Below are 25,236 nucleotides of genomic sequence, written 5' to 3'. Positions count from 1 at the left end.
TGATCCTTCCTTTCAGGGGGCTCATATTCTAGCAAAGCACAATGAAGTGCCATGGAATGGGGCCCAGGAGCTCTTTTGCAGCTGGCATCACCTGACATCTGATGCAGGGCCCCCAGGCAGCCAGTCCTGGGCTTTCTGTAGAGGAAAACTATTCCTTATCTTTCTTATTTTGAGGATGAATGTCCAGGAGCAAAAGATGGTGTTTCCAGGAGTCATGAGTTAATAAACTGTAAAAAACACTCTGCTGCATCTTCCCAAGGTCCTTGGGTGTCATTTTCATGGCTGATATGCCTTCTTCAAGAGTCTAAGGTTCTCCTTTGGACTGTGGAGATATGTGCCTTTGTCCTCAGAGAAAGAGTATCCTGATGTCCCCATTTGCCCAATACTGCTGACCAAATAAATGGAGTGCATTTTCACCATCAAACTTGCCTCATTTGGAATGATAGGGCTTTCTGGTTGTCATTCACAGGGGTAATGTGAACCTTTGGATACAAATCAAGAGACAGTTCTCCGAGTGTGGTCTACAGTTCCCAGGCAGCTTGGAAGGCCCTTCTGATGGGCAGAGAATTGATCTGGAAATGCTGTCTTTTTCTTGGGTTTATCTGTTGATTAACATGCAGCTCCATCAACTTTCACTTATGACCAGGGTTGCTTACAAATAATCTAAGTGAGCAATTAAGGCTTAGGAAAATTTTTGGTTTATTAAGTTGACATTGGCTTGTTACCAGAATTTTCCAAAGACCTTGACATTACAAATCCTAGATTATTATGTCACTCTGCTTAGAAACTTAGATGTTAAGAAACCTAGCTGACCCAGACCACACCCATACGGTCAGCACATCCCTGCTGAAGAGCTGTAAAGGTTGCCTTGCAGGCTTTCCTGGACCACAGTGGAACCACTGAGAGACACCTGCCCTAGGACCATATGCTGCTGATGTCGCTTTTACACTGGAGACCCAAAGGGAAGAAGCCATCCTTGTTTTCTGCTGTGATTTTCTGGGATATCCCCATATTCTAGTTTAGCACAGGCAGATATGCAAGAAGGCACATTCTTGTTAATTATAAAACATGTTTAGCTTAGAGACTGGATGTTTCTGATTATAAGAGCCTTTAATGCTGTTAGCAGTCTTGTTCCTTCTGGATCCTTGTGTGGAGCTATACAGTTAGATAAGATTACTTCCAAGTTCTTGTCTAACTCCAAAGCTCTGTAGTTCAGTGCCAAGATGATTTAGGGTGAGCTTAGTCATTTTGCAGCAAAAAAATTTTAATGTCTATCTATCTCATCTTTTATGGGATTATAACAAAATAGATTTCCATTTTCATTTTTCTGTGACATGCCTACAACTATGATAATATGCGTGCACACAATTATCCTCTCCCTCTACCTGTCTATACATTACTTTGCATTTTAAAACAGAGTCCCTGCCCCCATTTCCCCCACCCCAAAAAGAAACCTAAAATGTTGCTCCACCCTGGGGGGTGGGGGATTCTTGGAGGGAAATATTTCCAAGGAAAATGTTTTAATTGACATGATATGTGATAATATCAAAAAGATCTTAGAAATACTTTTCGTCTTTTCTGCTCAGGCTGCTGCCTTGGTTCACATTTATCTTGATGGCTCTGTGCTGGTCACTCACGGTGGAATTGAAATGGGGCAGGGGGTCCACACTAAAATGATTCAGGTAAGTGCAAATAACTAGATTGAGTTGGGTGTGTGCTTATAGATCTGCTCATGAGAGAAAAACTATGAATGAATATTTTCTGTTACAAAATACAGGATAGGAGGCTGGGTGGGGTGGCTCGAGCATTTCAGGAGACTGGGGCAAGAGGATTGCTTAAGTGAAGCAGTTTGAGACCAGCCCAGGGAACAAAGGGAGATTCCATCTCTACCAAAAAAAAATTAAATTAGCAGGTCATGGTGGCATGAGCCTGTTTTCCCACCTACTTGGGAGGCTGAGGTGGGAGGATTGAGCCTGGGAGGTCGAAGCTGCAGTGAGCCAATTGCACCACTGTACTCCAGCCTAGGTGGCACAGCAAGACCCTGTCTCAAAAAGTAAAAACAAATAAAAATAAAAAATAGGCCGGGCGCGGTGGCTCAAGTCTGTAATCCCAGCACTTTGGGAGGCCGAGACGGGCGGATCACGAGGTCAGGAGATCGAGACCATCCTGGCTAACACGGTGAAACCCCGTCTCTACTAAAAATACAAAAACTAGCTGGGCGAGGTGGCAGGCGCCTGTAGTCCCAGCTACTCGGGAGGCTGAGGCAGGAGAATGGCGTAAACCCGGGAGGCGGAGCTTACAGTGAGCTGAGATCCGGCCACTGCACTCCAGTCCGGGAGACAGAGCGAGACTCCGCCTCAAAAAAAAATAAATAAATAAAAATAAAAAAATAAAAAAATAAAGGATAGGAGATTTGAGCTTTGACAGTTTACGCTGTTAAACAATTAGCAGAAACTAGGTAAACAAACCAATTTTGCAACCAAACCCCTAAAAGAATGTGGCAGAAGAGCCTCGAGTTGTTTTATTGCTAAAGAAAGTTATATACTTACTTGCTGCTTTCCTTTGGATATAGTGACAGTTGAGTTGTCCTTTTTGAGTTTTTCTTGGGCAATAAGATAACGTGTAAATTCTGATGAATTTGGATTATTTCTTGCCCTTTTTGTATTACGGGCTCCAAACAATCGCTAATATAAATCACCTTTGATATTTATAGCCAAATTTTATCTATTTGCTTTTGGCTGTCTTATTTTAGGTTAATTTTAAGCTACCATTTCTCTTTTGTTAATCATAATAGTAATGTTATAGATTATAAAACATTTGGAAACAGCAGAAAATTTTTAAAAACAAAGACCCTACACAGTTTCACCACACAGCATAATCATTATTTGGGGGTCTTTATATCTTGTCTTTTTTTCTTTCGCAAAAAGTCACCAACATGCTTTTGTATAATTTTGTATTGTGTTTTTCCACCCACTTTACATAGTGTGAACCCTTTTTCCTGTCATTAGCCGTCTTTACAATCATGAATTTTCATGGCTATATGTGGATATATATATGGTTTATTTAACCATCCCCAGTTGTTCGAATACTTCAGTGAATATTTTTGTACATTAACCTGTGATCAAATCATTGATTGTTTCTTAAAATAGATTTCTGGGAGTAGAATTACTGGGTCACAAGTGTGACTATTTTAAATTGTTTGACACATATTATCAAATTGTTTTCCAGAAAGTATCCCTCTCATGATACCCACAACCAACAGTGAATGTTATGGATTGTTGAAAATGTATGGATAATTGGATAAGTGAATGAAAGTATCTCATTATTGCTTTCATCTACATTTTTCTAAGTATAAAGATGTTGAATACACCTTTTCTCTCAGTCACTTGAGAATTGACTTTCCCCAGTGGAGGGTGTTTTCCTTATTGGATCACCAGAGACTTTGATATTCTAAGCCTATGCACTCTGTGTGGAGGATCTGAGAGCCAGACCTCACGGCAGGGTTCCGTGTGCCTGTGTCCTTGTAGAAGCTGTGGACAAGCACTTTCAAGCCATGCTGCTAGCAGGAGAGAGTTGAGTTTGGAATCAACTAAAGTTAGCAATATGATTTTGCTCTCTAGCGCTAAAAATAAAGAATAAAGCAGCCAGTTAGGTCCTTGTGTTGGCAGGTGACACTGGCACCATCTCCTGTGACCCACATGTTCATGCCACTGCTTATCCAAGGTCATTGTCCTTTCTCATAAGAAGCACTCTTTTCCTGGGGCAACTACAGAAATGTGGATAGGAGATAGACATCTCCTATCATTGATAAGGTTCTGCTAGAATTTTGCAGAGTGTGGTCATAGGAGAAGCCTCAAAGGTGTCAATATCATGATTATAGAAACAAGAATGAAGCATTTCTTCCTACCTTGGCTTGGGACCTCACCTCCTCTTTCTGACACTATCACCAGAAAGTCAAAGAAAAGGAAAGTGTGTTCAGAACTTGGGGTCCAGACTAGCTATAGGATTTTTAGAAACGAGAAACTTTTTGTGGCTGGAGGAATTTGTGATTCTGCTCCCTTGTCCCTGTCATGAGTATGAGGGCATCACACATGTGTTACCACGTGGGCATGTGCACAGCTCTGTGACTAATCCGTGTTTTAAAAGAAACTCTCTCTTAAAATCCAGGTGGTCAGCCGTGAATTAGGAATGACAATTTCAAATGTCCACCTGCGTGGAACAAGCACAGAAACCGTCCCTAATGCAAATGCCTCTGGAGGTTCTGTGGTGGCAGATCTCAACGGGTTGGCAGTAAAGGTAACAGTCACTGCAGTGGCGTCCAAATCATTAACTCCCCCAGGGCCAAATACGTGGGTGGGTAGAGCTCCAAAGATGCTGAGAGTTAATCCAATTCCTATCTCCTTGCCCCATCTTGGCCTCAGTCGGTGGTACAGCACCCAGTGGTTCTCCTGTGCTGGGAATGCCACCTCTTTTTCTCCCTCACTCCTGACATTTTTCTAATCAGCAAGTCCTTTCAGGTCTACTCAAAAACGTCTTTGTCTTTCTGTTTCCATATTATGTTAGTATCACTTTGAGATAGACTCCCACCTCTCCCCAGGGCCGATGCAGGACTTCTGTCTCTCCACCACAACTTCATCGCCTTTTGCTCTAGCTTTCTGCTGCCGGAGTGAATTTTCTCACAAAATAAATGTGGTCATGCCATGTCTGAAAGCAATGGCTGGTGGTTTTCCAAGAGATTTTTTTTTATTAAGTCCTGACTTTTTAGCATGGCCTACAAGGCCAGTTCATTCACACACACACACACACACACACACACACACACACGTGCACACACTTGTATGGAACCTTTCATATGACCTTCATACAGGGTTGGTGTCTTATTTTTCCATGTTCCCTCTTAGATAAGCCTATGGAATGGTACATATTATGTTGTTTTGAATTTGGTGTTTGCATGAAATTAAGATCATAATTTTAATCTAAAAATAATCTCTAGGATGCCTGTCAAACTCTTCTAAAACGCCTCAAACCCATCATCAGCAAGAATCCTAAAGGAACTTGGAAAGACTGGGTGAGAATCAATGGTTCTCTGTATTTTATTTTAGAAGAAAAAGGACTGGGAGGAGAGCAAGAGCAATATGCATTAATTGAAATCTGTAGAAAGGGCATTTGCAAAGGTACCACCATTGCATAACGATAAATAAAAGGTTCTTTGGCTCTTAGCATGTGGAAATCCTATCACAATGTGGTGGAGGAACTCTTGCATCTGGGAAAATTTTCTGTTAGAGAAAAAGATAGTTCTTCTGCCAGAACTCCTATTTTAATCCAGAATTAATTAATGTTTCATCCTACGGAACCTAGGGATTGTCTGGATAATAACTGTACATCTGTTTTTTCTCCTTCTTTGGGTTCTACTGTTCCTAAAATAGAAAAACAATAGTAGAACCATTCTGTAAAAGTAAAAATCATATAAGCACTCATTTAGAAATAGGAAACCAAGCCAGTGGGTATATGTTCATCCAGTAATAGGTACTCAATGGAATGGAAATATTCAACTGCTTCCTTTGATCTGCTTACAATCTAGTTGGAAAAGAAGACACATTCTAAAGTCAACTAACAAACTTTTCGAAGTAATAGGTTATCAACTACCAGATGTTGTGGAACAAATATTCATAAAAACTGGGAGCGTGTGTCACGCTGGCTATTCTAGAATGTCAGTTTTTGCAACCTTATGAATACAGGTCTGGGGGAAATAACATTTGAGGATCCCACTTAGAAATGGTTTCTGCTATTCCGTGGAGTAAGGACTCATTTTATAACTCATATTTATGGGATCTGTCTATACTTCCTGGGTATATTTGTTTCTGTTCTCTGCCCCATGCTACCTGAGCCCAGAAAGGCTGAGTCAGTGTGACTGGAGAAAGCTGGAGAGAGGTGCAGTGTGAGGAGTAGTTCTCCACCACCATGAAATGCAGCCATTCGGCCCACTTTCTTCTCTAATGATTGATGCGCTTCTGACCTTCCTTCTTAGACTTAGGGACTTGGACCTAACCCTGATTTTTCTGCATAGTAGTCAACTCTGCACTGCAGAGTCAGGAGACCTTTTGGTGTAAATGATACAATTTAGCAAAATTATTCCCCTCACCTGAAACAAATGTGCCCAGAAAGGTTTGATAGTTCCCATAAATATGGATTATAAAATGAACCCTTACTCTATAGACTGGCAGGAACCTGATATTAAAATTAAGCAGCCAGCCAACCATTGTTTTCTAAAATGTCCCATGTGAATTGGAAATCTACTACAGATAACCGAGTGAATTTCTTCCTAAGTGGAACATATGTTGATGACTTTAGTCCAGACTGTAGCATACCACAGCAGGCATTTATTACAATCATGGGTGCTGAACAAACAGCTACAAGCTGTGAACCACAAACGCCTGTAGAAATGGAGAATGCCAAAAGGAATGGATTAATCTGGGTCCTTCCTAGTTACTATTGCTGATAGTTTTATTTAGCAGACAGGGTAAAATTAAAATTGAAGTATTGAGTGATTCTTTCTTTGGGCATCGTTGTTGCAGCATGCTATGCTCTTTCTTCACAGGCACAGACTGCTTTTGATGAAAGCATTAGCCTTTCAGCTGTTGGATACTTCAGGTAAATACTCCCTCCAATCACTATGCTATGGAGAATGACAGTGGTATCTTGAGGAAGAGTTTTGGTTCCCTTGCAATTTTGGCAAACGTTGACTTTGTACCCTCTATTTACCCATGGTTATAAAGAACTTTTAACTGCTGGTTAATCCACAGTTATAAAGAACATTTAATTGCTGGTATCCAGAAAGATTCCTGTTAGGGAAAATAGGCACACAAAATTCAGCTGAACTGATGATTCTAATCATAGTGGGTGGTATTTTAAGGCTCTCTGGGGTTAGCACTTGGAATACTCAGCAGTGGTTGACTTTTTGTTGAAAACACAATCTACCTCTTAAGAAATAAAGGTGGGGAAATGCAAATTAAACCCATAAGAGGGGTAACATTTTACACCTTCAGGAATGGAAAAAAGAAATTGGACCATAACCATGTTACATTAAGATATGAAACAACAGGAACTCACTGAATCTGGAAAAGTTTATTAAATTATTTTAATGGAGAGTGAAAGCTGTCTGACAGCAGAGTGATGTAGAGCCTTACCTGGTTTGATCACTTTGCCATTGGTGTGGGAGTCCTGGGCACTGACTCCCTGTCAGGAACAGGCATTGGAAATATTTTTAATGGCCATCTCCAGGTTGCAGGGCAGCAGAGGAGAGAGGGTAGAGAGTTCTGGAAGCTGCTGACCCATGCTTCTATTTTACCATTAATATTTGTTTGATGTTATTAAAGATTAGTTAGGAACAGAGCAGGCCATGGAGCTTGATGGTGGGAGACCAGAGTAGAGACAAAGAATGGGAACCATAGGACCTGATCCTTCACACAGAAGGGCAAATTCTGGAGCCAGAAAGATAAACAAAGCAGGAAGCATGCACCTTTGAAATAGCATTTGGTGTAAAATGAAGGTTGAGTTCCCCAAATCAGATGATCCAATATTAGCCAAAAGCAGTAAGATGGACATTCATGAAGTAAGAAGCTAACCTCCAGGAGTAAGGAGGCACCAGTCAGGAGTAGTTAGATATTTTTATCAGACAAAGCAAGTTTTAAAAGAAAAAATCTAAATATTTATTTATTCAACGCATTTATCACACATACATTTGGTGCTGGCATGTCATTGTACAGGTATATTCCTGTGGTTTGCATAACTCCTCATGAGTCTGTTCAGTTATCATGGTCTGCAGTTAGGGGACTTGATCACTTAACAACACTCAAGAATTCTGTTTCCTCCAGAGGTTATGAGTCAGACATAAACTGGGAGAAAGGCGAAGGCCATCCCTTCGAATACTTCGTTTATGGAGCTGCCTGTTCCGAGGTTGAAATAGACTGCCTGACGGGGGATCATAAGGTCAGTACCAGTTGGAAAGGTCTTCAAGTTGCACTTAGGATGCACCTAAATTCCACAGATGCCATCTGAGGAGAGCTGAGTGAGTGGCAGCACCGTGCATTTGGACTAAGGGTGATTCCCCTGGATTACCAGAAAAAAGTAGAATCCCCACAATTGCCTTGGTGGTCTGGTTGTTGCCATGGAAAACAACTGGTGACCTGTCTTTATTTCCCTGGCCCTTTTAAATGGAATCAGGAAAGAAACTACTTGAAGAAAGAAACATGCTCTAAAGGGGGCTTTCATGTAGACTCTGTTGGCACAACCAGCAATTCTGACTTCTTATGAGAAATGCCAAAATATATCATTCTTGAAGGATTCCATAGACATCTGTAATGTGCTAACAAGCACCAAGCCAGCCCAGGGCAGGTAGTGGCCACTTTTTTATGTCTTTTTCTCAGCTAGGTCTTGCCTTATAGAAGTCCAATGTGCTATCCATTGTGCCACAGAGCCGGCTTGGTCTTGCTTTTTAGATAGTTTCAGAGCATCCTTATGCTTTCAAGGGATGCTCTGACGAGATATGCACGTGCACGTGCACACACACACACGCACTCTCCCTCTTTCTCTCTCTCTTGCTTTAAAGACTCATAGAATTTCTCTTCTTGTAGCAGAGCCTTTGGGAGTAAAAGAAGCCACTTACTGGTCACAGTCAATAATAATGAAAGATCATTGATCCATTAAATGGGACTGCGATACCCTAACAACTGTTATGTGACCAAGCTACCAGTTTAGTGATAATCTCTTCCAAAATGTACCTTGAAGCAAGCTCTAGTTCTTGATATTTACAAATATCCTCTATGCCTGCATTCTTGGATTATGATCAGATTTAAGTTTTCATTTAGTAAGTCCCCAGCATGTATTTTTATTTATTTATTTATTTATTTATTTATTTATTTATTTATTTGAGTTGGAGTCTTGCTCTGTCACCCAGGCTTAAGTGCAGTGACGTGATCTCAGCTCACTGCAAGCTCCGCCTCCCAGGTTCACGCCATTCTCCTGCCTCAGCCTCCCAAGTTGCTGGGACTACAGGTGCCCGCCACCACGCCTGGCTAGTTTTTTTTTTTTTTTGTATTTTTAGTAGAGACGGGGTTTCACCCGTGGTCTCGATCTCCTGACCTCATAATCTGCCCGCCTCAGCCTCCCAAAGTGCTGGGATTACAGGCATGAGCCACCGCACCTGGCTGCATGTATTTTTTAAAACTATAGTCAACCTAATCTCTGAAACTATGGTCACCTTTATTGAACCTGCCTTTTCAAGTATCTGACCTGTCTGGTTCTAACTCAGACTGGATCTCTATAGGGTAACCTTGGACCAGGGCAAAACAATGGTCACTCTGAGCATGGTTTTGTATTAGAGTAGCAGCCTGACACTACTAGGGAGCGGGTTCTTGCAAAGAACTGATTTCTGTTTGTTTGTTTGTTTGTTTTTGAGACAGAATTTCACTCTCTCACCCAGGCTAGAGTGCAGTGGCTTGATCTTGGCTTACTGCAATCTCTGCCTCCCAGGTTTAAGTGATTCTCATGCCTCAGCCTCCCAAGTAGCTGGGATTACAGGCTGCGCCACCACACCCAGCTACTTTTTGTATTTTTAGTAGAGACGTGGTTTCACCATGTTGCCCAGGCTGGTCTCAAACTCCTGGCCTTCAAGTGGTCCGCCCACCTTGGCCTCCCAAAGTGCTGGGATTATAGGTGTGAGAAACTGAACCCTGCCCATATAACTAATTTCTAAATTCCTTCTCCCTCAAAGCAAAAGTTGGTAAAAACTTAGTCATGTGGATTTTCTTATATTCCTATATATGCCTTGTCCTTGTTAAGATCCAAGAACAAGGTAATAATTAGCCTAGTATGAAATTTTAAGGCATGTTCCTATAACTTATTTGAATGATATTAGGAGATGTGCCATATAGTCTCATCAAATGCCTTCATAAAAGCTAACTCTCAGCTCAGGTTGGTGTCACTGCTAGGCAAAGGGCTAGAATGTGACATTCTACCAGGGGCCTTTCCCAAAGGCCTGTTTCTCAGCCATTCTCCTGTTGATAGAATTGCCCTTATTCCAACAAAGTTTTCCTCACTTTGAACTTACATCTAAATATCAGTTGTCTGTTCTTCTACAGCAAATTACCCCCAAACTTAGTGCTGAAAACAGTGGATGCTCATTAGCTCACACCACTTCTGAGGGGCAGGCCTCCGGGAGTGGCTCATCTGGGTCATTCTGCCTGAGGCTTCAGTCAAGCTGTGGCTGGGGCGCAACAGTCACCTCAAGGCTCAGTGGGGACAGGAGAATCCTATTCTACCTCCCTCTATCATAGCATTGTTGACAGGAGGCCTCAGCTCCTCACTGGCTGTTGGCCAGAGGCCTCCATTCTTTGTCATGTGGACAGCTCTCTGTAGGCTGCCTGAGTGTCCTCAGGACATGACAACTGGCTTCCTCCAGAGAGACCAGCCCAAGAGAAAAAGAGAGAGTGTGAGCAAGCAAGAGAGTACCTGAAACAGAAGTCCAGCTTTATAACCTAACTCAGAGTGACTACTGTCACCTCTGCCATAGCCTATTGGTCACACAGGCTGGCCTGGTAGAATAGAGGAGGAGACTACATATGGATGTGAATGCCAGTAGGTGAGGATTATCCAGAGCCATCTTTGAGGCAGCCTACCACAACCTACATCCACTATCTCCAGCCCTAGCAAAAGACACGACAGACAGCACTAAGCCTACAGCTTTGTGGGTTGTTTTTTTCTGTTTTGAGGTGGAGTCTTGCTCTGTTGCCCAGGCTGGAATGCAGTGGCACCATCTCAGTTCACTGCAGCCTCTGCCTCCTGAGTTCAAGTGATTCTCGTGTCTCAGCCTCCTGAGTAGCTGGGACTACAGGCATGTGCCATCACCCCTGGCTAATTTTTGTATTTTTAGTAGAGACGGTGTTTCACCATGTTGGCCAGGCTGGTCTCGAACTCTTGTCCTCAAGTGATCTGCCCCCACTTGACCTCCCAAAGTGCTGGGATTACAGGCATGAGCCAGCCCCACCAACCTAAGCCCACAGCTTTGAAAGCAGAAACTTCACTAACACTGAAGACTTTAGAGCGCCTCCTCTCACCTCCAGCTGAGGCCACTTATCTCCTGGAAGACCAGTCTTGCTGACTGATGTCAAAGAGGATTGTACATTTTACTGCGTCTTTAAATAAGAGATGTGAGTTCCTGAAGTTTTATTATTGTCAAACATTCCAATCATTATCTAGTTTTCAAATGCTAGATGGAAGTCCTAGATCAAATAAGGAAACTCTTGCATTTATTTTGTTCAATTAGTAATTATAAGTACAATCTGTTAGTCATGGCAGAGACCATTACATCACATTTTTTAAAAAATGTATGGACTTGCTGGAAAGCAAAGGTGTTACTAACACTCTGGCTGGTCCTGCTGTACTTCTCCTCATTTGTAGGTTATCAGGAGCAAGTTGTAGTGTCAACTTTATTCTCTTCTCTGCTCCAAAAATGAAAATTGGAGATTTTCAGATGACAAATCAAAGACTTTTTTGTTGATGCACCCTGAACTCTGTGGTTCAGTAAACATTCCTCAGCCGGTTGTATCTGGCTGTCGGGTTGCATGTTAGCCATTAAGCTTTGCAACTAGGATCGTGAGGGCCATAGATGTTTTCTTTTGTTGTGTCATATATTTCTCAATCTGTTGCATCATCCAGCTTGAATCAAAATCAAGTAAATATTTTTTTCTCCTATTATTTCCAAGAAGAAAAGACAGTGCTTCAGCTGGCTAAGAGTATTTGTATAATTTTGAAAGTGTTACATAATAAACTTCGTCATATAAGAAAACCTTTGTTGCTTCTTTTGAAATGACATGGCTCCAAGAAAGGCTTTATACCAAAGTCAGCCTGGCAGGAAGTGTTCCTCAGCTTCTTCTCCCTAAGTTATCCTCATTAAAATAAACATTTTAACTTTTTTTTTTTCTTACTAGAACATCAGAACAGACATTGTCATGGATGTTGGGTGCAGCATAAATCCAGCCATTGACATAGGCCAGGTATGTGTAACTGATGTGTCTCACTTTCTATTTGTAAATGCCAAAAGTGCAGTGGGGTCTGCGGGGGAGCATCCCATCAGGCTTATTCATCATCTTCTTTTTCTACCCCTTTAGTCAACTCTCTTCAGACCAGCTGCAAAGCTCAAATGTCTTACTGTTTAAAAGGGGGAAGGAAATAAAGTGTTTTCAGTAGCTTTTGAAGAAACATACAATCTGTGACTAGGGAGCTTGAATGAGGCAAGACCAAGCCTAGAGGTGACCGATGAGCTCCCAACTTTTGGGACATAAGTAGAGTTAGTGCCCAGTGTTGAGCCTTAGCCACACGATGGGCTTCAGCTTCGAGGAGTTTGAAGTTTGCTGGGATCACAAGCCTCAAGTCATTAGAGCAGTAGCTATTGATAGGCAGCCTGTAGTGCTGGATTCTCCCCACAGACATTTTCAAATTTAAATTTGAAATAGTCGAAAAGATTGGAAAGTCATAAACATCTAGTTTCTCTTGAAAACAGAAAATTTGCCTACACTGCATCTGCATTTCCACGAGCAAAAAGTTGGTGGGCTGCACCTCTAGAGTCCCACACTCCAATGAGACCTACACTCTCCAGAACCCACCTGGAATCTTCACATACTGGCTTTACGTGTCTCCAACATGGAGGCAATTTAGCTCATTACCTCTGATTTAGGGCACCATCTAGTGTCCCCTCCCCCTCCACCCCATGCCCCCACCATCATGACATTGTGTTATTGGCGGATGGGAAGAATCTATGGTGTGGAGAAGTCAAAGGAGGCTTCGGGAGGAAGTGGGCGTGGACCAGGTTGTGAAGGAAAGAATGAGAAACGACATTTGGGGTGAAAGAACAGTGGAGGAAGTCACCCTACAGAAACAGGGAATTTAGCATGCCTGTTCATGGCTGCTGATCAGGCCAGGGCGGATGACTATGGGGAAGACCTGTGTGGGAGGGGTGGGCCATGAGGGGGGAGTTGGAGAGCAGAAGAGGGCTGGGGACTGCCAGGGGTGGGTGGAGGGCTTTTAGAAACAAGACTTCACTTAGTGGGGATGGACTGGAGTTTTTGGAAGACTGATCTACAATCAGAATCCAGAGATGTGAGGCTAGCCACCTTGTGGGCAAGGAGGTGGGATGAGACAATGGGACTGTAGCTTTCACCAGCACTCTGGGGTCTCTGGACACATCAGTCGGGGGGGTTGTCTGCCTCATGGGCAAAAAAAAAAAAGAGGTGCTTAGGCTCCAAGCTCTGTGAAGACTCTTCCCGAGCACTCATTGCAATGGCCAAACCAAGATCAGAACCCAAGTCTGAACTTTTTTTTTTAATTATTTTTATTTATTATTATCATTATTATTTGAGATGAAGTGTTGCTTTTGTTGCCCGGGCTGGAATACAATGGTGTGATCTTGGCTCACCACAACCTCCGCCTCCCAGGTTCAAGCAATTCTCCTGCCTCAGCCTCCCAAGTAGCTGGAATTATAGGCATGAACCACCACACCCAGCTAATTTGTTTTGTGTTTTTAGTAGAGACGGGGTTTCTCCACGTTAGTCAGGCTGGTCTCAAACTCCCGGCCTCAGGTGATCTGCCCACCTCAGCCTCCCAAAGTGCTGGGATTACAGGTGTCAGCCACCGTGCCCAGCTGACTTTGAACTTCTTTTAACTTAATGCTGCACAAGATGTTTAAAATGGCTTTTAGGTAAACTTTCAGCAACACGCTCCAAGACACCCTGAAAGTGCTCTTAAACTACAATTTTAAAATTCAAACAAACAGCATGAAGTTGAAATGCTACTTACTGTTGACTGTGTTTTCTCATACGTGGAAATTCTTTTTTTGTTCTTGCCTCAGATTGAAGGTGCATTTATTCAAGGCATGGGACTTTATACAATAGAAGAACTGAATTATTCTCCCCAGGGCGTTCTGCACACTCGTGGTCCAGACCAATATAAAATCCCTGCCATCTGTGACACACCCACAGAGTTTCACATTTCTTTGTTGCCTCCCTCTGAAAACTCAAATACTCTTTATTCATCTAAGGTAAGTGACGCTCTACGGGTAAATATGCATGTTTATATGATACCTGTTGGGTGACAGGAGGGCTACATTCGTCTCTTGACTGTTTGGGATTTTTACCAGGATTGCCGAAGAAAAATTCTTATTAAACATTTTAATTCTAATCTAACATCATGATAAAAATTTTTAGTATTCCAAATCTTAGAACTTAACATCAATTATTGCCATCAGGTTCTATCTAATTTTTTACCTTGCAATAATCATCTTCATGCCTAATAATCATCTTCTGTATGTAAGTCATTTCCTTAGGCTAGAATTCTAAGAATGAGAATACTGGATCAAAAGATTAAATTACTTTTTGAAACAAAAACATTACATAGGCCGGGTGCAGTGGCTCATGCCTGTAATCCCAGCACTTTGGGAGACCAAGGCGGGCAGATCACCCGAGTTCAAGAGTTCGAGACCAGCCTGGCCAACCTGGTGAAACCCCATCTCTGCTAAAAATACAAAAAAAATAGCCAGATGTGGTGGTGCATGTCTATAATCCCAGCTACTCGGAGACTGAGGAAGGAAAATGGCTCAAACCTAGGAGGCAGAGGTTGCAGTGAGCCAAGATCGTGTCACTGCACTCCAGTGTCATGCTTGGGCAACAGAGCCAGACTCTGTCTCAAAAACAAAAAAATTACATATGTAGTGTGTAATATTTTTATATATGTACATATGCTATAAATGTGCACATATATGCAGAGTGAGAGAGAGGTATAATCTAGCTGGCATGCTTCCCTTCAAGGGTCTGGGAGAGTCGGGGGTGTTCCTGGGGTGTTCCGTGTTTTTCGCTATCCATGATGCAGTGAGTGCAGCACGACGGGAGAGAGGTCTGCATGGACCCTTGAGCCTTAATAGTCCACTGACCCCGGAGAAGATCAGGATGGCCTGTGAAGACAAGTTCACAAAAATGGTATGTTCTGCATAGTAGAAAAAAAATCGTGATCATAAAATTCTGCATTTTTGGCCTCTGTTCTTGTGGTAAGGTTTCGTGAACCCACTGCTGTGGCTTTTCTTGCCAGAAAAGGTGACGGGAAACCTGGGGGCATTTGAGCAGACGTGCAGAGGGGTCCTTGAATGTGTACCCCTCGGGTTGCATTTTTTTCATCAGCCTGGCCCTCCGTGGCTCCACTCTATACTGTTTGACAAAAGAAGGTTCATTCCCATTAGTTTCATGTTTCCTCTCCTGTTTTGCTCCCTTCCTAGGACATCTTGGTCAGGAACAGAAGTTCAGGAACTGTGCCCTGAACCTAGGACACCCAGGCCAGGAGTATAGGCCCCTCTGACAGTCTGCCTTCACCCCAACCCCAAAAGAGCACCAGGAAAGTATGCTAGCAGGAACCTCTCCCCTCTGGCAACAGCGCCCATGCCGAGCAGACATCTCTACCCTCCTTGGATATTTTCAGGGACAGCGTTTTTAATTGTGGAAGAAAGTCATGCTGTTCACAATTACCACCCGGACTTAGACTGAGGGGAAAGCCCCCCATCCTCCACTTACACCGGCTCTTTGTGGTATCCTTCATGGTTTTCCCTAAGCCCCCACACGTTGCTTCTTCTACTCTGGAGAAACAGAGACCCACTCCACTTTTCACTGGGTGGTCTTCAAGCGTGAGATGATAAGCCCAGGAGTTCCCCAGTCCTCCCCTGGCTTCCTCCGCACTTCACAGGCTGCTGTTCCCTGACCTGTCAGGGCCCTGGTTGCCCTCTGCTGGTGTTTAACCTACTTTATGTTCTGCTATTTTTCACCTAAGTCACAAACATTTCCCAGGTTTGAACATCCAAATTTGTTTTTATTCTAGATTCCGAGAGACGAACCTGGGTCCTATGTTCCTTGGAATGTACCCATCTGAATCAAATGCAAACTTCTGGAGAAAATGGAGTGGCTCTTCCCCGATGGCAATCTGTCCTATCTCTGTGCTGGAAGACACTAGATCTGAAAGACACAGTTTCCACAGTTCAGAAATCATCCCACAGTGTTGCTTTTCTATGGAGCTGATTTAAAGTATTCCATTTAGATTTGATAGATACGCTTAAGCAATCTATAAATCATTTTCAATGTTATAAACACTAATTGGTTTCCTTTAGGGTGATATTCGCCATTACTCTGTCTCTTTGATCCATCCAGCTAAATGGAATAGACGATGACTTGCATATGACTCATACTTGGCTTGTATCCACCAACAGAAATTATACCATATAGTGAAAGGCAATTTTCTAAATAATTTCATTACTAATATGAACTGTGACGTTGTCATTTTTTCATTTGTCCCTTTCTGCTGTCACCTTCCTCTTGTCTGAATGAATATAGACACTGTATCTAAGTGGGACCAAAGGAAAAAGAGCAAACTTTCACCAAAGTTTTCATGAAAACCGAAAAGCTTTAAAGGTTACTATCAAGAAATTGAAAGGAAACCCACAGAATATTTTATGAATAAAAATTCATAAAATATTTGTGAATCATATATTTGATAAAGGTCTTATAACCAGAGATATGACGAGCTCTTACAACTCAATAAAAGGCAAGTAATTTAAAAATAAGCAAAAGAAGTGCTGGATGGTAAGGTAGTTCTATTTTTAGTTTTTACCCTAACTACTCTTACTTGATCATTTAACATTCTATGTATGTAACAAAATATCACATGCATAAATATTATGTATCAATAAAATTTTTTAATGGGCAAAGGATTTGAGTAGACATCTCTTCAAAGAAGATATATAAATGGCTAGTAAACATATAAAAATATGCTCAAATTCATTAGTCATTAAGGAAATGCAAATCAAAACCACAATGAGCCACCATTTTATATGCACTGGGATGGTTGTAATTAAAATGATGGACAGCAGTAAGTATTGGCTAGGATAGGGAAAAATGGGAACACTTACCCACTGCAGGGGGCAGTGTAGAATGGTGTAGATACTGTGGAAAACAGTTCAGCATTTCCTCAAGGAGTTAAACATAGTTAACATAGACGTTAAACATAGAATTACCATAATCTTAGGTATATACCCAAGAGAATTTAAAATATATATTCACACAAAAAATGTATACATAACTGTTCATAGCATTATTCATAGTATCCCAGAAGTGGAAACAACTCAGATTTCCATCAACTAATAAAATGTGGTATATCCATACAAGAGAGTTTTATTTGGCCATATAAAGAAATAAAGCACTATTACATGTGGCAACATGGATAAACCTTGAAAACATTGTCTAAATGAAAGAAGCCAGGGACAGCCAGGCACGGTGGCTCAAGCCTGTAATCCCAGCACTTTGGGAGGCCGAGACAGGCGGATCACGAGGTCAGGAGATCGAGACCATCCTGGCTAACACGGTGAAACCCCGTCTCTACTAAAAAATACAAAAAACTAGCTGGGCAAGGTGGCGGGCGCCTGTAGTCCCAGCTACTTGGGAGGCTGAGGCAGGAGAATGGCGTGAACCCGGGAGGCGGAGCTTGCAGTGAGCTGAGATCCGGCCACTGCACTCCAGCCCTGGCAACAGAGTGAGACTCCATCTCAAAAAAAAAAAAAAGCAGCCAGGGACAAAAGGCCGCATATTATGTGATTCCATCTATACAAAATGTCCAGAACAGGCAAATTCACAAAGACACAAAGTAGATTAATGGCCGCCAGAGGCTTCTAGGACCACATGGGCATGGGGTTCCTTCTTGGGGTGAGAAAAATGTTCTAGAATGAGTGGTGATAATTTTACAACATGTGAATATACTAAAAACCACTGAATTGTACATTTTATAAAGGTGAGAGTTTTATGGTGTGCGAATTATACCTCAATTTTTAAAAAAATATCTGTGGAGAGAAACAGAAAATGTGGGAAAGATTGAGAAGTTGTGAGAATCAAGAAGTCTATCCCAATCAATGGCTTTCCAAAAACATGGAAGCCTCAAAGGGAGGCTAAATAGCAAGGCACAGTCAAGGAAAAACTCTATTTCCATTAACAGCAGAGAGAAGTCACATGGATCTCTCCCTTTAAGAGCAGATTTTCTCATTTATACCACAAGTATTTATAGAGCATTTTACTCTGTGCCAGGCACTGTACTAGGCACTTGGGATTTATCAGCAAACAAAATAGACAGAGATCCCTGTCCTTGGGAAGATCCTATTCTGGTAAGGGCAGACAGAAAAAAATTAAAAATAACAAGTAAATTACGGGAGTATGGTTGATGTTTGAGTGCTAAGGGAAGAAGTAGACGTGGAGCAGGTTAAGGCCAGTGGAGAGTGATAGAGCAGGTAGCAGGTTGCGGTTAGAATAGGTCAGAGAAAGCCCACCTGAGGAAATGAGAATGGAGGCTGTGAGCTAAGCAGGTATCTGGAGGAAGAGCATTTCTGGGGAGACAGGGCATTAGAGCAGAGTCTCTTGCGAGCAAGTGCTCCTGGCCTGTTTGTGGAGCAGCAGTGGGGCCCATGTGGCTAGCACAGACCCAGGGATCGGGGCAGCCATGTAGAACCTGGGGGCTGTTATAAGGACTTGAGCTTTTAATCTAAGTGGCTGCAGAACAGAAAAGTGAAGTGGACTTGCTTCTGTTGCAAAGGATTGCCCTGGATGCCGTGCTGACGGAGGTCGTGGGAGGCCAAAGGTCGAGGGTAGACGCCTCCTTTCTGTCCCTTCTCCAACTCCTTCCCCTCCAACCCACCTCTGTAAATGACGGAATTCTCGAGAGAGCCACGGGCCATCTTTCCCAGGCTCTCTTCCTGGTGGGTGACCTCCTTTACTCCCGTGGCTGGGGGTAACTCTCTTGCTTAAGCTCTGGCTCTGTAAACCCAACGCTTGCTTTTCATTGCCACTTGGATATTTCAAGGCCGCATATTACATGATTCCATCTATACAAAATGTCCTCAAATGTGTCCCAAGCAGATCTCGTTGTCTGCACTGCCGTCCACAGGTTGCTAGGCCAGAAATGGGGAAATGATCTGAGGCGCTCTCTTCTCTTTGCACACACATCTATTCAGGCACGAAATCCTGTCAATCTCACATCAAAGACAGTTCCTGAATCTGCTTCTCCCTCTGTTTCCATAGCCACTATGTTACTCCAAGCCACCTTCATTTCTCCCGACTATTGCAATAATCCCCTCCTGATTTCCCTGCGTTCATTTGCTTCCCTTCCAACCATTCTCACATTGAAGCCAAATATATACATGAATTTTATGAGCACGCACACATGCACATGCACACACAAAATCATTAAGTTACATTCTTGCCTAAAACCCTTCCATTGCTTCCTATTCGTCTCAGCAGAACAATGTCCCAAATCCCTAAGCTGGCACCTGCACCCTAGGTTATCTAGCTCCAGCCTGTCTCTCCAGCGTTGGCTCATGATCCCTTCCCTTTTCCTGTCTGGGTTTCCTGTTGTAGCTCTCTCTCTGGAGCCTTTGCATGTGTCCTCTGTCTGGAGGGTTCTATCACTTTTACCCCTCCTTGGGTCTGACTGCCACTATCCAGTACTGCTCTGCAGTTACAGGCACAAAAGTAACGTGAGGATCTTGTGAAAACACAAGTCGTAAGATCAGGCAAGCAGAAACTATACAGTAAGAAGGAAGCAGAACATCCAGAACCAAGCAGGAGCAGGAGTGGGAGGAACAAGCCAGCAGCAGGACCAGGTACCCCAGACACAGTGACCCATGCCGGTGCTTCAGCGTCTCTCCCTCCACTCACACCTAGAGCTGCTAGGAAGAGTGGAGGGGTCCTTAAGCTGATGGAGAAGGAAAAAGATAGAGCTGGGTTCACAAGAGGGTTAGCTCCACACCTGGGTACAATCCAGATATACAGTGTAGGCAGTATAGCCCCTCTTAGAGGTGGCAAGGGGAAATTTTCCCAATGGGCAGGGCTTTGGGGAGCACACCGATTATCCATATTATGTGGAAAACAAGAGTGGCCCAACCCAAGGTTAGGATATACATGGAACAAATGGTTTGGCCAGCTGGTCAATGGCCTGGGTGTGGGGGGTGATATTACAAGACTGGGGACAAGATGGCATATGAATGGGCATATGGAAGTGGGCATGATGTGTGAAGATTTTTGTATCACAGGTTAACACCCAGAAGGAAGCTCCCACTGTAAAAGAGTTGCTAAACAATTAAGTGGACCAAATGACATGGCCATGTGACATTAGCCAACTCTGTCATCCATCACCCCAGTCAGCGCTGACCCAACGGTGTCAGGGACGGAGGCCATGCATGGGCCCGACAGCATGGGCTCCCACTTGCCATGTAGCTGCTGCTGATGCCTGACATCCAATCTGCTCCCAATACAGACCAAAGCTGGTCCTCAATTTGACACCATCCCTCCAGGAGACCAACTGGCCATTTGGTGCAAACTGACTACACTAAACACTTTCCATTCTCGAAGGGGCAATGATTCACTTTAACGTTTTCTGGGTAAAGGTTTGCCTTTCCTGCCTGCAAGATCTTAACCATCACCACTGTCTAAGAGCTTACACAGTATTAGATTAATCATCATAAGATCCCATGTAACATCACACTGGGCCAATTTACAGCAAAGTAAGGGGATCTGTTTTACAGCAGTCTGGGAGTGAGTGCATGACCGTGGAACCTGCTGGTCATGTCAGATGCTATCCTGCTTGGAACAGCTCTTCTGACAGAGCAATGAAACAACCTCGTGCAGGCACAGCTGGAATGCTAGCTAGAGGATGGGTTCCCTCCTCTAGGATGCAGGATGCTGGAAAATGAGCATTCTATATGATGCTATGTCCCTAGTGGATGGTTCAAACTGGCAGAGGATAGTTAGGCATTTATAACAGAGGATGGTTAGTACCTATTGTATATAATAAAATTCTTCAGATAGATAAATATAAAACCTACTAGGAGAAAATAATCAAAGAAGAGAAGAATGAATATAAACACTCACTAAATGTGTAGCAAGATGGATAACCTCACCAAACAAGAGAAATGCCTACTATGAACTGTCATTTCTCCCACATACTGGAAAACTGGACACTAGTGATAATGCTCAGAGCTGGAGAAGGCTATGTACATGATTTGTTGTATTAGGGAACACATTTTAGAAGGTAATTTAGCTGGATTCAGCAGTGTGTATAGCCTTCAACCCAGGAATTCCAACTCTAGGAATTTGTCCAACAGAAATACTTGCTCAAATGTCCAAAGATGAAGTCCAAGGATTTTCATCACAGCATTATTTATAATAGTGAAAAATTAAAAACAACGTAATGTAAAACAATAGACAACTATTTAATAACTTATGGCAATAATGCAAATAGTTAACATTTACTGACAGCTTACCTTCCTATGTGCCAGGCACTGTTTTAAGCACTTTACTTCACAACAACCCCAAGGGAGATACTATTATTTTGTCTATTTCACAGAAAGCAGTTGAGGCACAGAGAGCCTAAGTACTAGGTTGGTGAAAAGTAACTGCGGTTTTTGTCATTGGAAGTAATAGCAAATGCTGCAATTACTTTTGCACCAACCTATAACTTGAAAAAAAGAAAATTTTAAAATAGCATGAATAGTTTGAGTTCACTTTTTAGAAACTATTAAAAATAATGTATGTGGATGCGGGAGCAAGATGGCCGAATAGGAACGGCTCCAGTCTCCAACTCCCAGCGCAAGCGACACAGAAGACCGGTGATTTCTGCATTTTCAACTGAGGTACTGGGGTCATCTCACTAGGGAGTGCCGGACAATCGGTGCTGGTCAGCTGCTGCAGCCCGACCAGCGAGAGCTGAAGCAGGGCGAGGCATCGCCTCACCTGGGAATCGCAAGGGGGAGGGGAGTCCCTTTTCCTAGCCAGGGGAACTGAGACACACAACACCAGGAAAATCGGGTGACTCCCACCCCAATACTGCACTTTGAGCAAACGGGCACACCAGGAGATTGTATCCCACACCTGGCCGGGAGGGTCCCATGCCCACGGAGCCTCCCTCATTGCTAGCACAGCAGTCTGCGATCTAACTGCAAGGCAGCAGCGAGGCTGGGGGAGGGGCGCCCACCATTGCTGAGGCTTAAGTAGGTAAACAAAGCCGCTGGGAAGCTCGAACTGGGTGGAGCTCACAGCAGCTCAAGGAAACCTGCCTGTCTCTGTAGACTCCACCTCTGGGGACAGGGCACAGCTAAACAACAACAACAACAACAAAAGCAGCAGAAACCTCTGCAGACGCAAACGACTCTGTCTGACAGCTTTGAAGAGAGCAGTGAATCTCCCAACATGGAGGTTGAGATCTGAGAAGGGACAGACTGCCTGCTCAAGTGGGTCCCTGACCCCTGAGTAGCCTAACTGGGAGACATCCCCCACTAGGGGCAGTCTGACACCCCACACCTCACAGGGTGGAGTACACCCCCGAGAGGAAGCTTCCAAAGTAAGAATCAGACAGGTACACTCACTGTTCAGCAATATTCTATCTTGTGCAACCTCTGCTGCTGATAGCCAGGCAAACAGGGTCTGGAGTGGACCTCAAGCAATCTCCAACAGACCTGCAGCTGAGGGTCCTGACTGTTAGAAGGAAAACTATCAAACAGGAAGGACACCTATACCAAAACCCCATCAGTACGTCACCATCATCAAAGACCAGAGGCAGATAAAACCACAAAGATTGGGAAAAAGCAGGGCAGAAAAGCTGGAAATTCAAAAAATAAGAGCACATCTCCCCCTGCAAAGGAGCGCAGCTCATCACCAGCAACGGATCGAAGCTGGTCAGAGAATGACTTTGACGAGATGAGAGAAGAAGGCTTCAGTCCATCAAACTTCTCAGAGCTAAAGGAGGAATTACGTACCCAGTGCAAAGAAACTAAAAATCTTGAAAAAAGAGTGGAAGAATTGACAGCTAGAATAATTAACGCAGAGAAGGTCATAAACGAAATGACAGAGATGAAAACCATGACACGAGAAATACGTGACAAATGCACAAGCTTCAGTAACCGACTCGGTCAACTGGAAGAAAGAGTATCAGCGATTGAGGATCAAATGAATGAAACGAAGCGAGAAGAGAAACCAAAAGAAAAAAGAAGAAAAAGAAATGAACAAAGCCTGCAAGAAGTATGGGATTATGTAAAAAGACCAAATCTACGTCTGATTGGGGTGCCTGAAAGTGAGGGGAAAATGGAACCAAGTTGGAAAACACTCTTCAGGATATCATCCAGGAGAACTTCCCCAACCTAGTAAGGCAGGCCAACATTCAAATTCAGGAAATACAGAGAGTGCCACAAAGATACTCCTCGAGAAGAGCAACTCCAAGACACATAATTGCCAGATTCACCAAAGTTGAAATGAAGGAAAAAATCTTAGGGGCAGCCAGAGAGAAAGGTCGGGTTACCCACAAAGGAAGCCCATCAGACTAACAGCAGATCTCTCGGCAGAAACTCTACAAGCCAGAAGAGAGTGGGGGCCAATATTCAACATTCTTAAAGAAAAGAATTTTAAACCCAGAATTTCATATCCAGCCAAACTAAGCTTCATAAGTGAAGGAGAAATAAAATCCTTTACAGATAAGCAAATGCTTAGAGATTTTGTCACCACCAGGCCTGCCTTACAAGAGACCCTGAAGGAAGCCCTAAACATGGAAAGGAACAACCGGTACCAGCCATTGCAAAAACATGCCAAAATGTAAAGACCATCGAGGCTAGGAAGAAACTGCATCAACTAACGAGCAAAATAATCAGTTAATATCATAATGGCAGGATCGAGTTCACACATAACAATGTTTACCTTAAATGTAAATGGACTAAATGTTCCAATTAAAAGACACAGACTGGCAAACTGGATCAAGAGTCAAGACCCATCAGTCTGCTGTATTCAGGAGACCCATCTCACACGCAGAGACATACATAGGCTCAAAATAAAGGGATGGAGGAAGATCTACCAAGCAAATGGAGAACAGAAAAAAGCAGGGGTTGCAATGCTAGTCTCTGACAAAACAGACTTTAAACCATCAAAGATCAAAAGAGACAAAGAAGGACATTACATAATGGTAAAGGGATCAATTCAACAGGAAGAGCTAACTCTCCTAAATATATATGCACCCAATACAGGAGCACCCAGATTCATAAAGCAAGTCCTTAGAGACTTACAAAGAGACGTAGACTCCCATACAATAATAATGGGAGACTTCAACACTCCACTGTCAACATTAGACAGATCAACGAGACAGAAAGTTAACAAGGATATCCAGGAATTGAACTCATCTCTGCAGCAAGCGGACCTAATAGACATCTATAGAACTCTCCACCCCAAATCAACAAGAAGAATATACATTCTTCTCAGCACCACATCGCATTTATTCCAAAATTGACCACATAATTGGAAGTAAAGCACTCCTCAGCAAATGTAAAAGAACACAAATTATAACAAACTGTCTCTCAGACCACAGTGCAATCAAACTAGAACTCAGGACTAAGAAACTCAATCAAAACCGCTCAACTACATGGAAACTGAACAACCTACTCCTGAATGACTACTGGGTACATAACAAAATGAAGGCAGAAATAAAGATGTTCTTTGAAACCAATGAGAACAAAGATACAACATACCAGAATCTCTGGGACACATTTAAAGCAGTGTGTAGAGGGAAATATATAGCACTAAATGCCCACAAGAGAAAGCTGGAGAGATCTAAAATTGACACTCTAACATCACAATTAAAAGAACTAGAGAGGCAAGAGCAAACACATTCAAAAGCTAGCAGAAGGCAAGAAATAACTAAGATCAGAGCAGAACTGAAGGAGATAGAGTCACAAAAAACCCTCCAAAAAATCAATGAATCCAGGAGTTGGTTTTTTGAAAAGATCAACAAAATTGACAGACTGCTAGCAAGACTAATAAAGAAGAAAAGAGAGAAGAATCAAATAGACGCAATAAAAAATGATAAAGGGGATATCACCACCGACCCCACAGAAATACAAACTACCATCAGAGAATACTATAAACACCTCTACGCAAATCAACTAGAAAATCTAGAAGAAATGGATAATTTCCTGGACACTTACACTCTCCCAAGACTAAACCAGGAAGAAGTTGAATCCCTGAATAGACCAATAGCAGGCTCTGAAATTGAGGCAACAATTAATAGCCTACCCACCAAAAAAAGTCCAGGACCAGATGGATTCACAGCTGAATTCTACCAGAGGTACAAGGA

At 42.9% G+C, this 25,236-nt stretch overlaps 1 protein-coding gene across 2 annotated transcripts in view; it reads left to right on the top strand.

The window, feature by feature from the left end:
• LOC117095242 (aldehyde oxidase 1) overlaps window positions 1–16,795 on the top strand; it is an 88,834-nt gene extending 72,039 nt beyond the window's left edge. The window contains exons 27-35 of one of the 2 annotated variants that reach the window (XM_033232030.1): window positions 1,587–1,682; window positions 4,168–4,296; window positions 4,994–5,068; window positions 6,599–6,651; window positions 7,875–7,989; window positions 11,988–12,053; window positions 13,904–14,092; window positions 14,859–15,026; window positions 15,913–16,795. In XM_033232030.1, the coding sequence (XP_033087921.1) occupies window positions 1,587–1,682; window positions 4,168–4,296; window positions 4,994–5,068; window positions 6,599–6,651; window positions 7,875–7,989; window positions 11,988–12,053; window positions 13,904–14,092; window positions 14,859–15,026; window positions 15,913–15,963 (942 nt within the window). In that variant the 3' untranslated portion in view covers window positions 15,964–16,795. The remainder of the gene's footprint in view (window positions 1–1,586; window positions 1,683–4,167; window positions 4,297–4,993; window positions 5,069–6,598; window positions 6,652–7,874; window positions 7,990–11,987; window positions 12,054–13,903; window positions 14,093–14,858; window positions 15,027–15,912) is intronic. The other variant, XM_033232031.1, reaches the window with a different exon arrangement.
• The last annotated feature ends 8,441 nt before the right edge of the window (window positions 16,796–25,236 follow it).

Source organism: Trachypithecus francoisi, unplaced genomic scaffold, assembly GCF_009764315.1.
Source record: "Trachypithecus francoisi isolate TF-2019V2 unplaced genomic scaffold, Tfra_2.0 Lachesis_group13, whole genome shotgun sequence".
In the NCBI taxonomy this organism is placed as follows: Eukaryota; Metazoa; Chordata; class Mammalia; order Primates; family Cercopithecidae; genus Trachypithecus; species Trachypithecus francoisi.
Note: the sequence above shows the minus strand (reverse complement) of the source record. Positions and strands in the feature narration are given on the sequence as shown.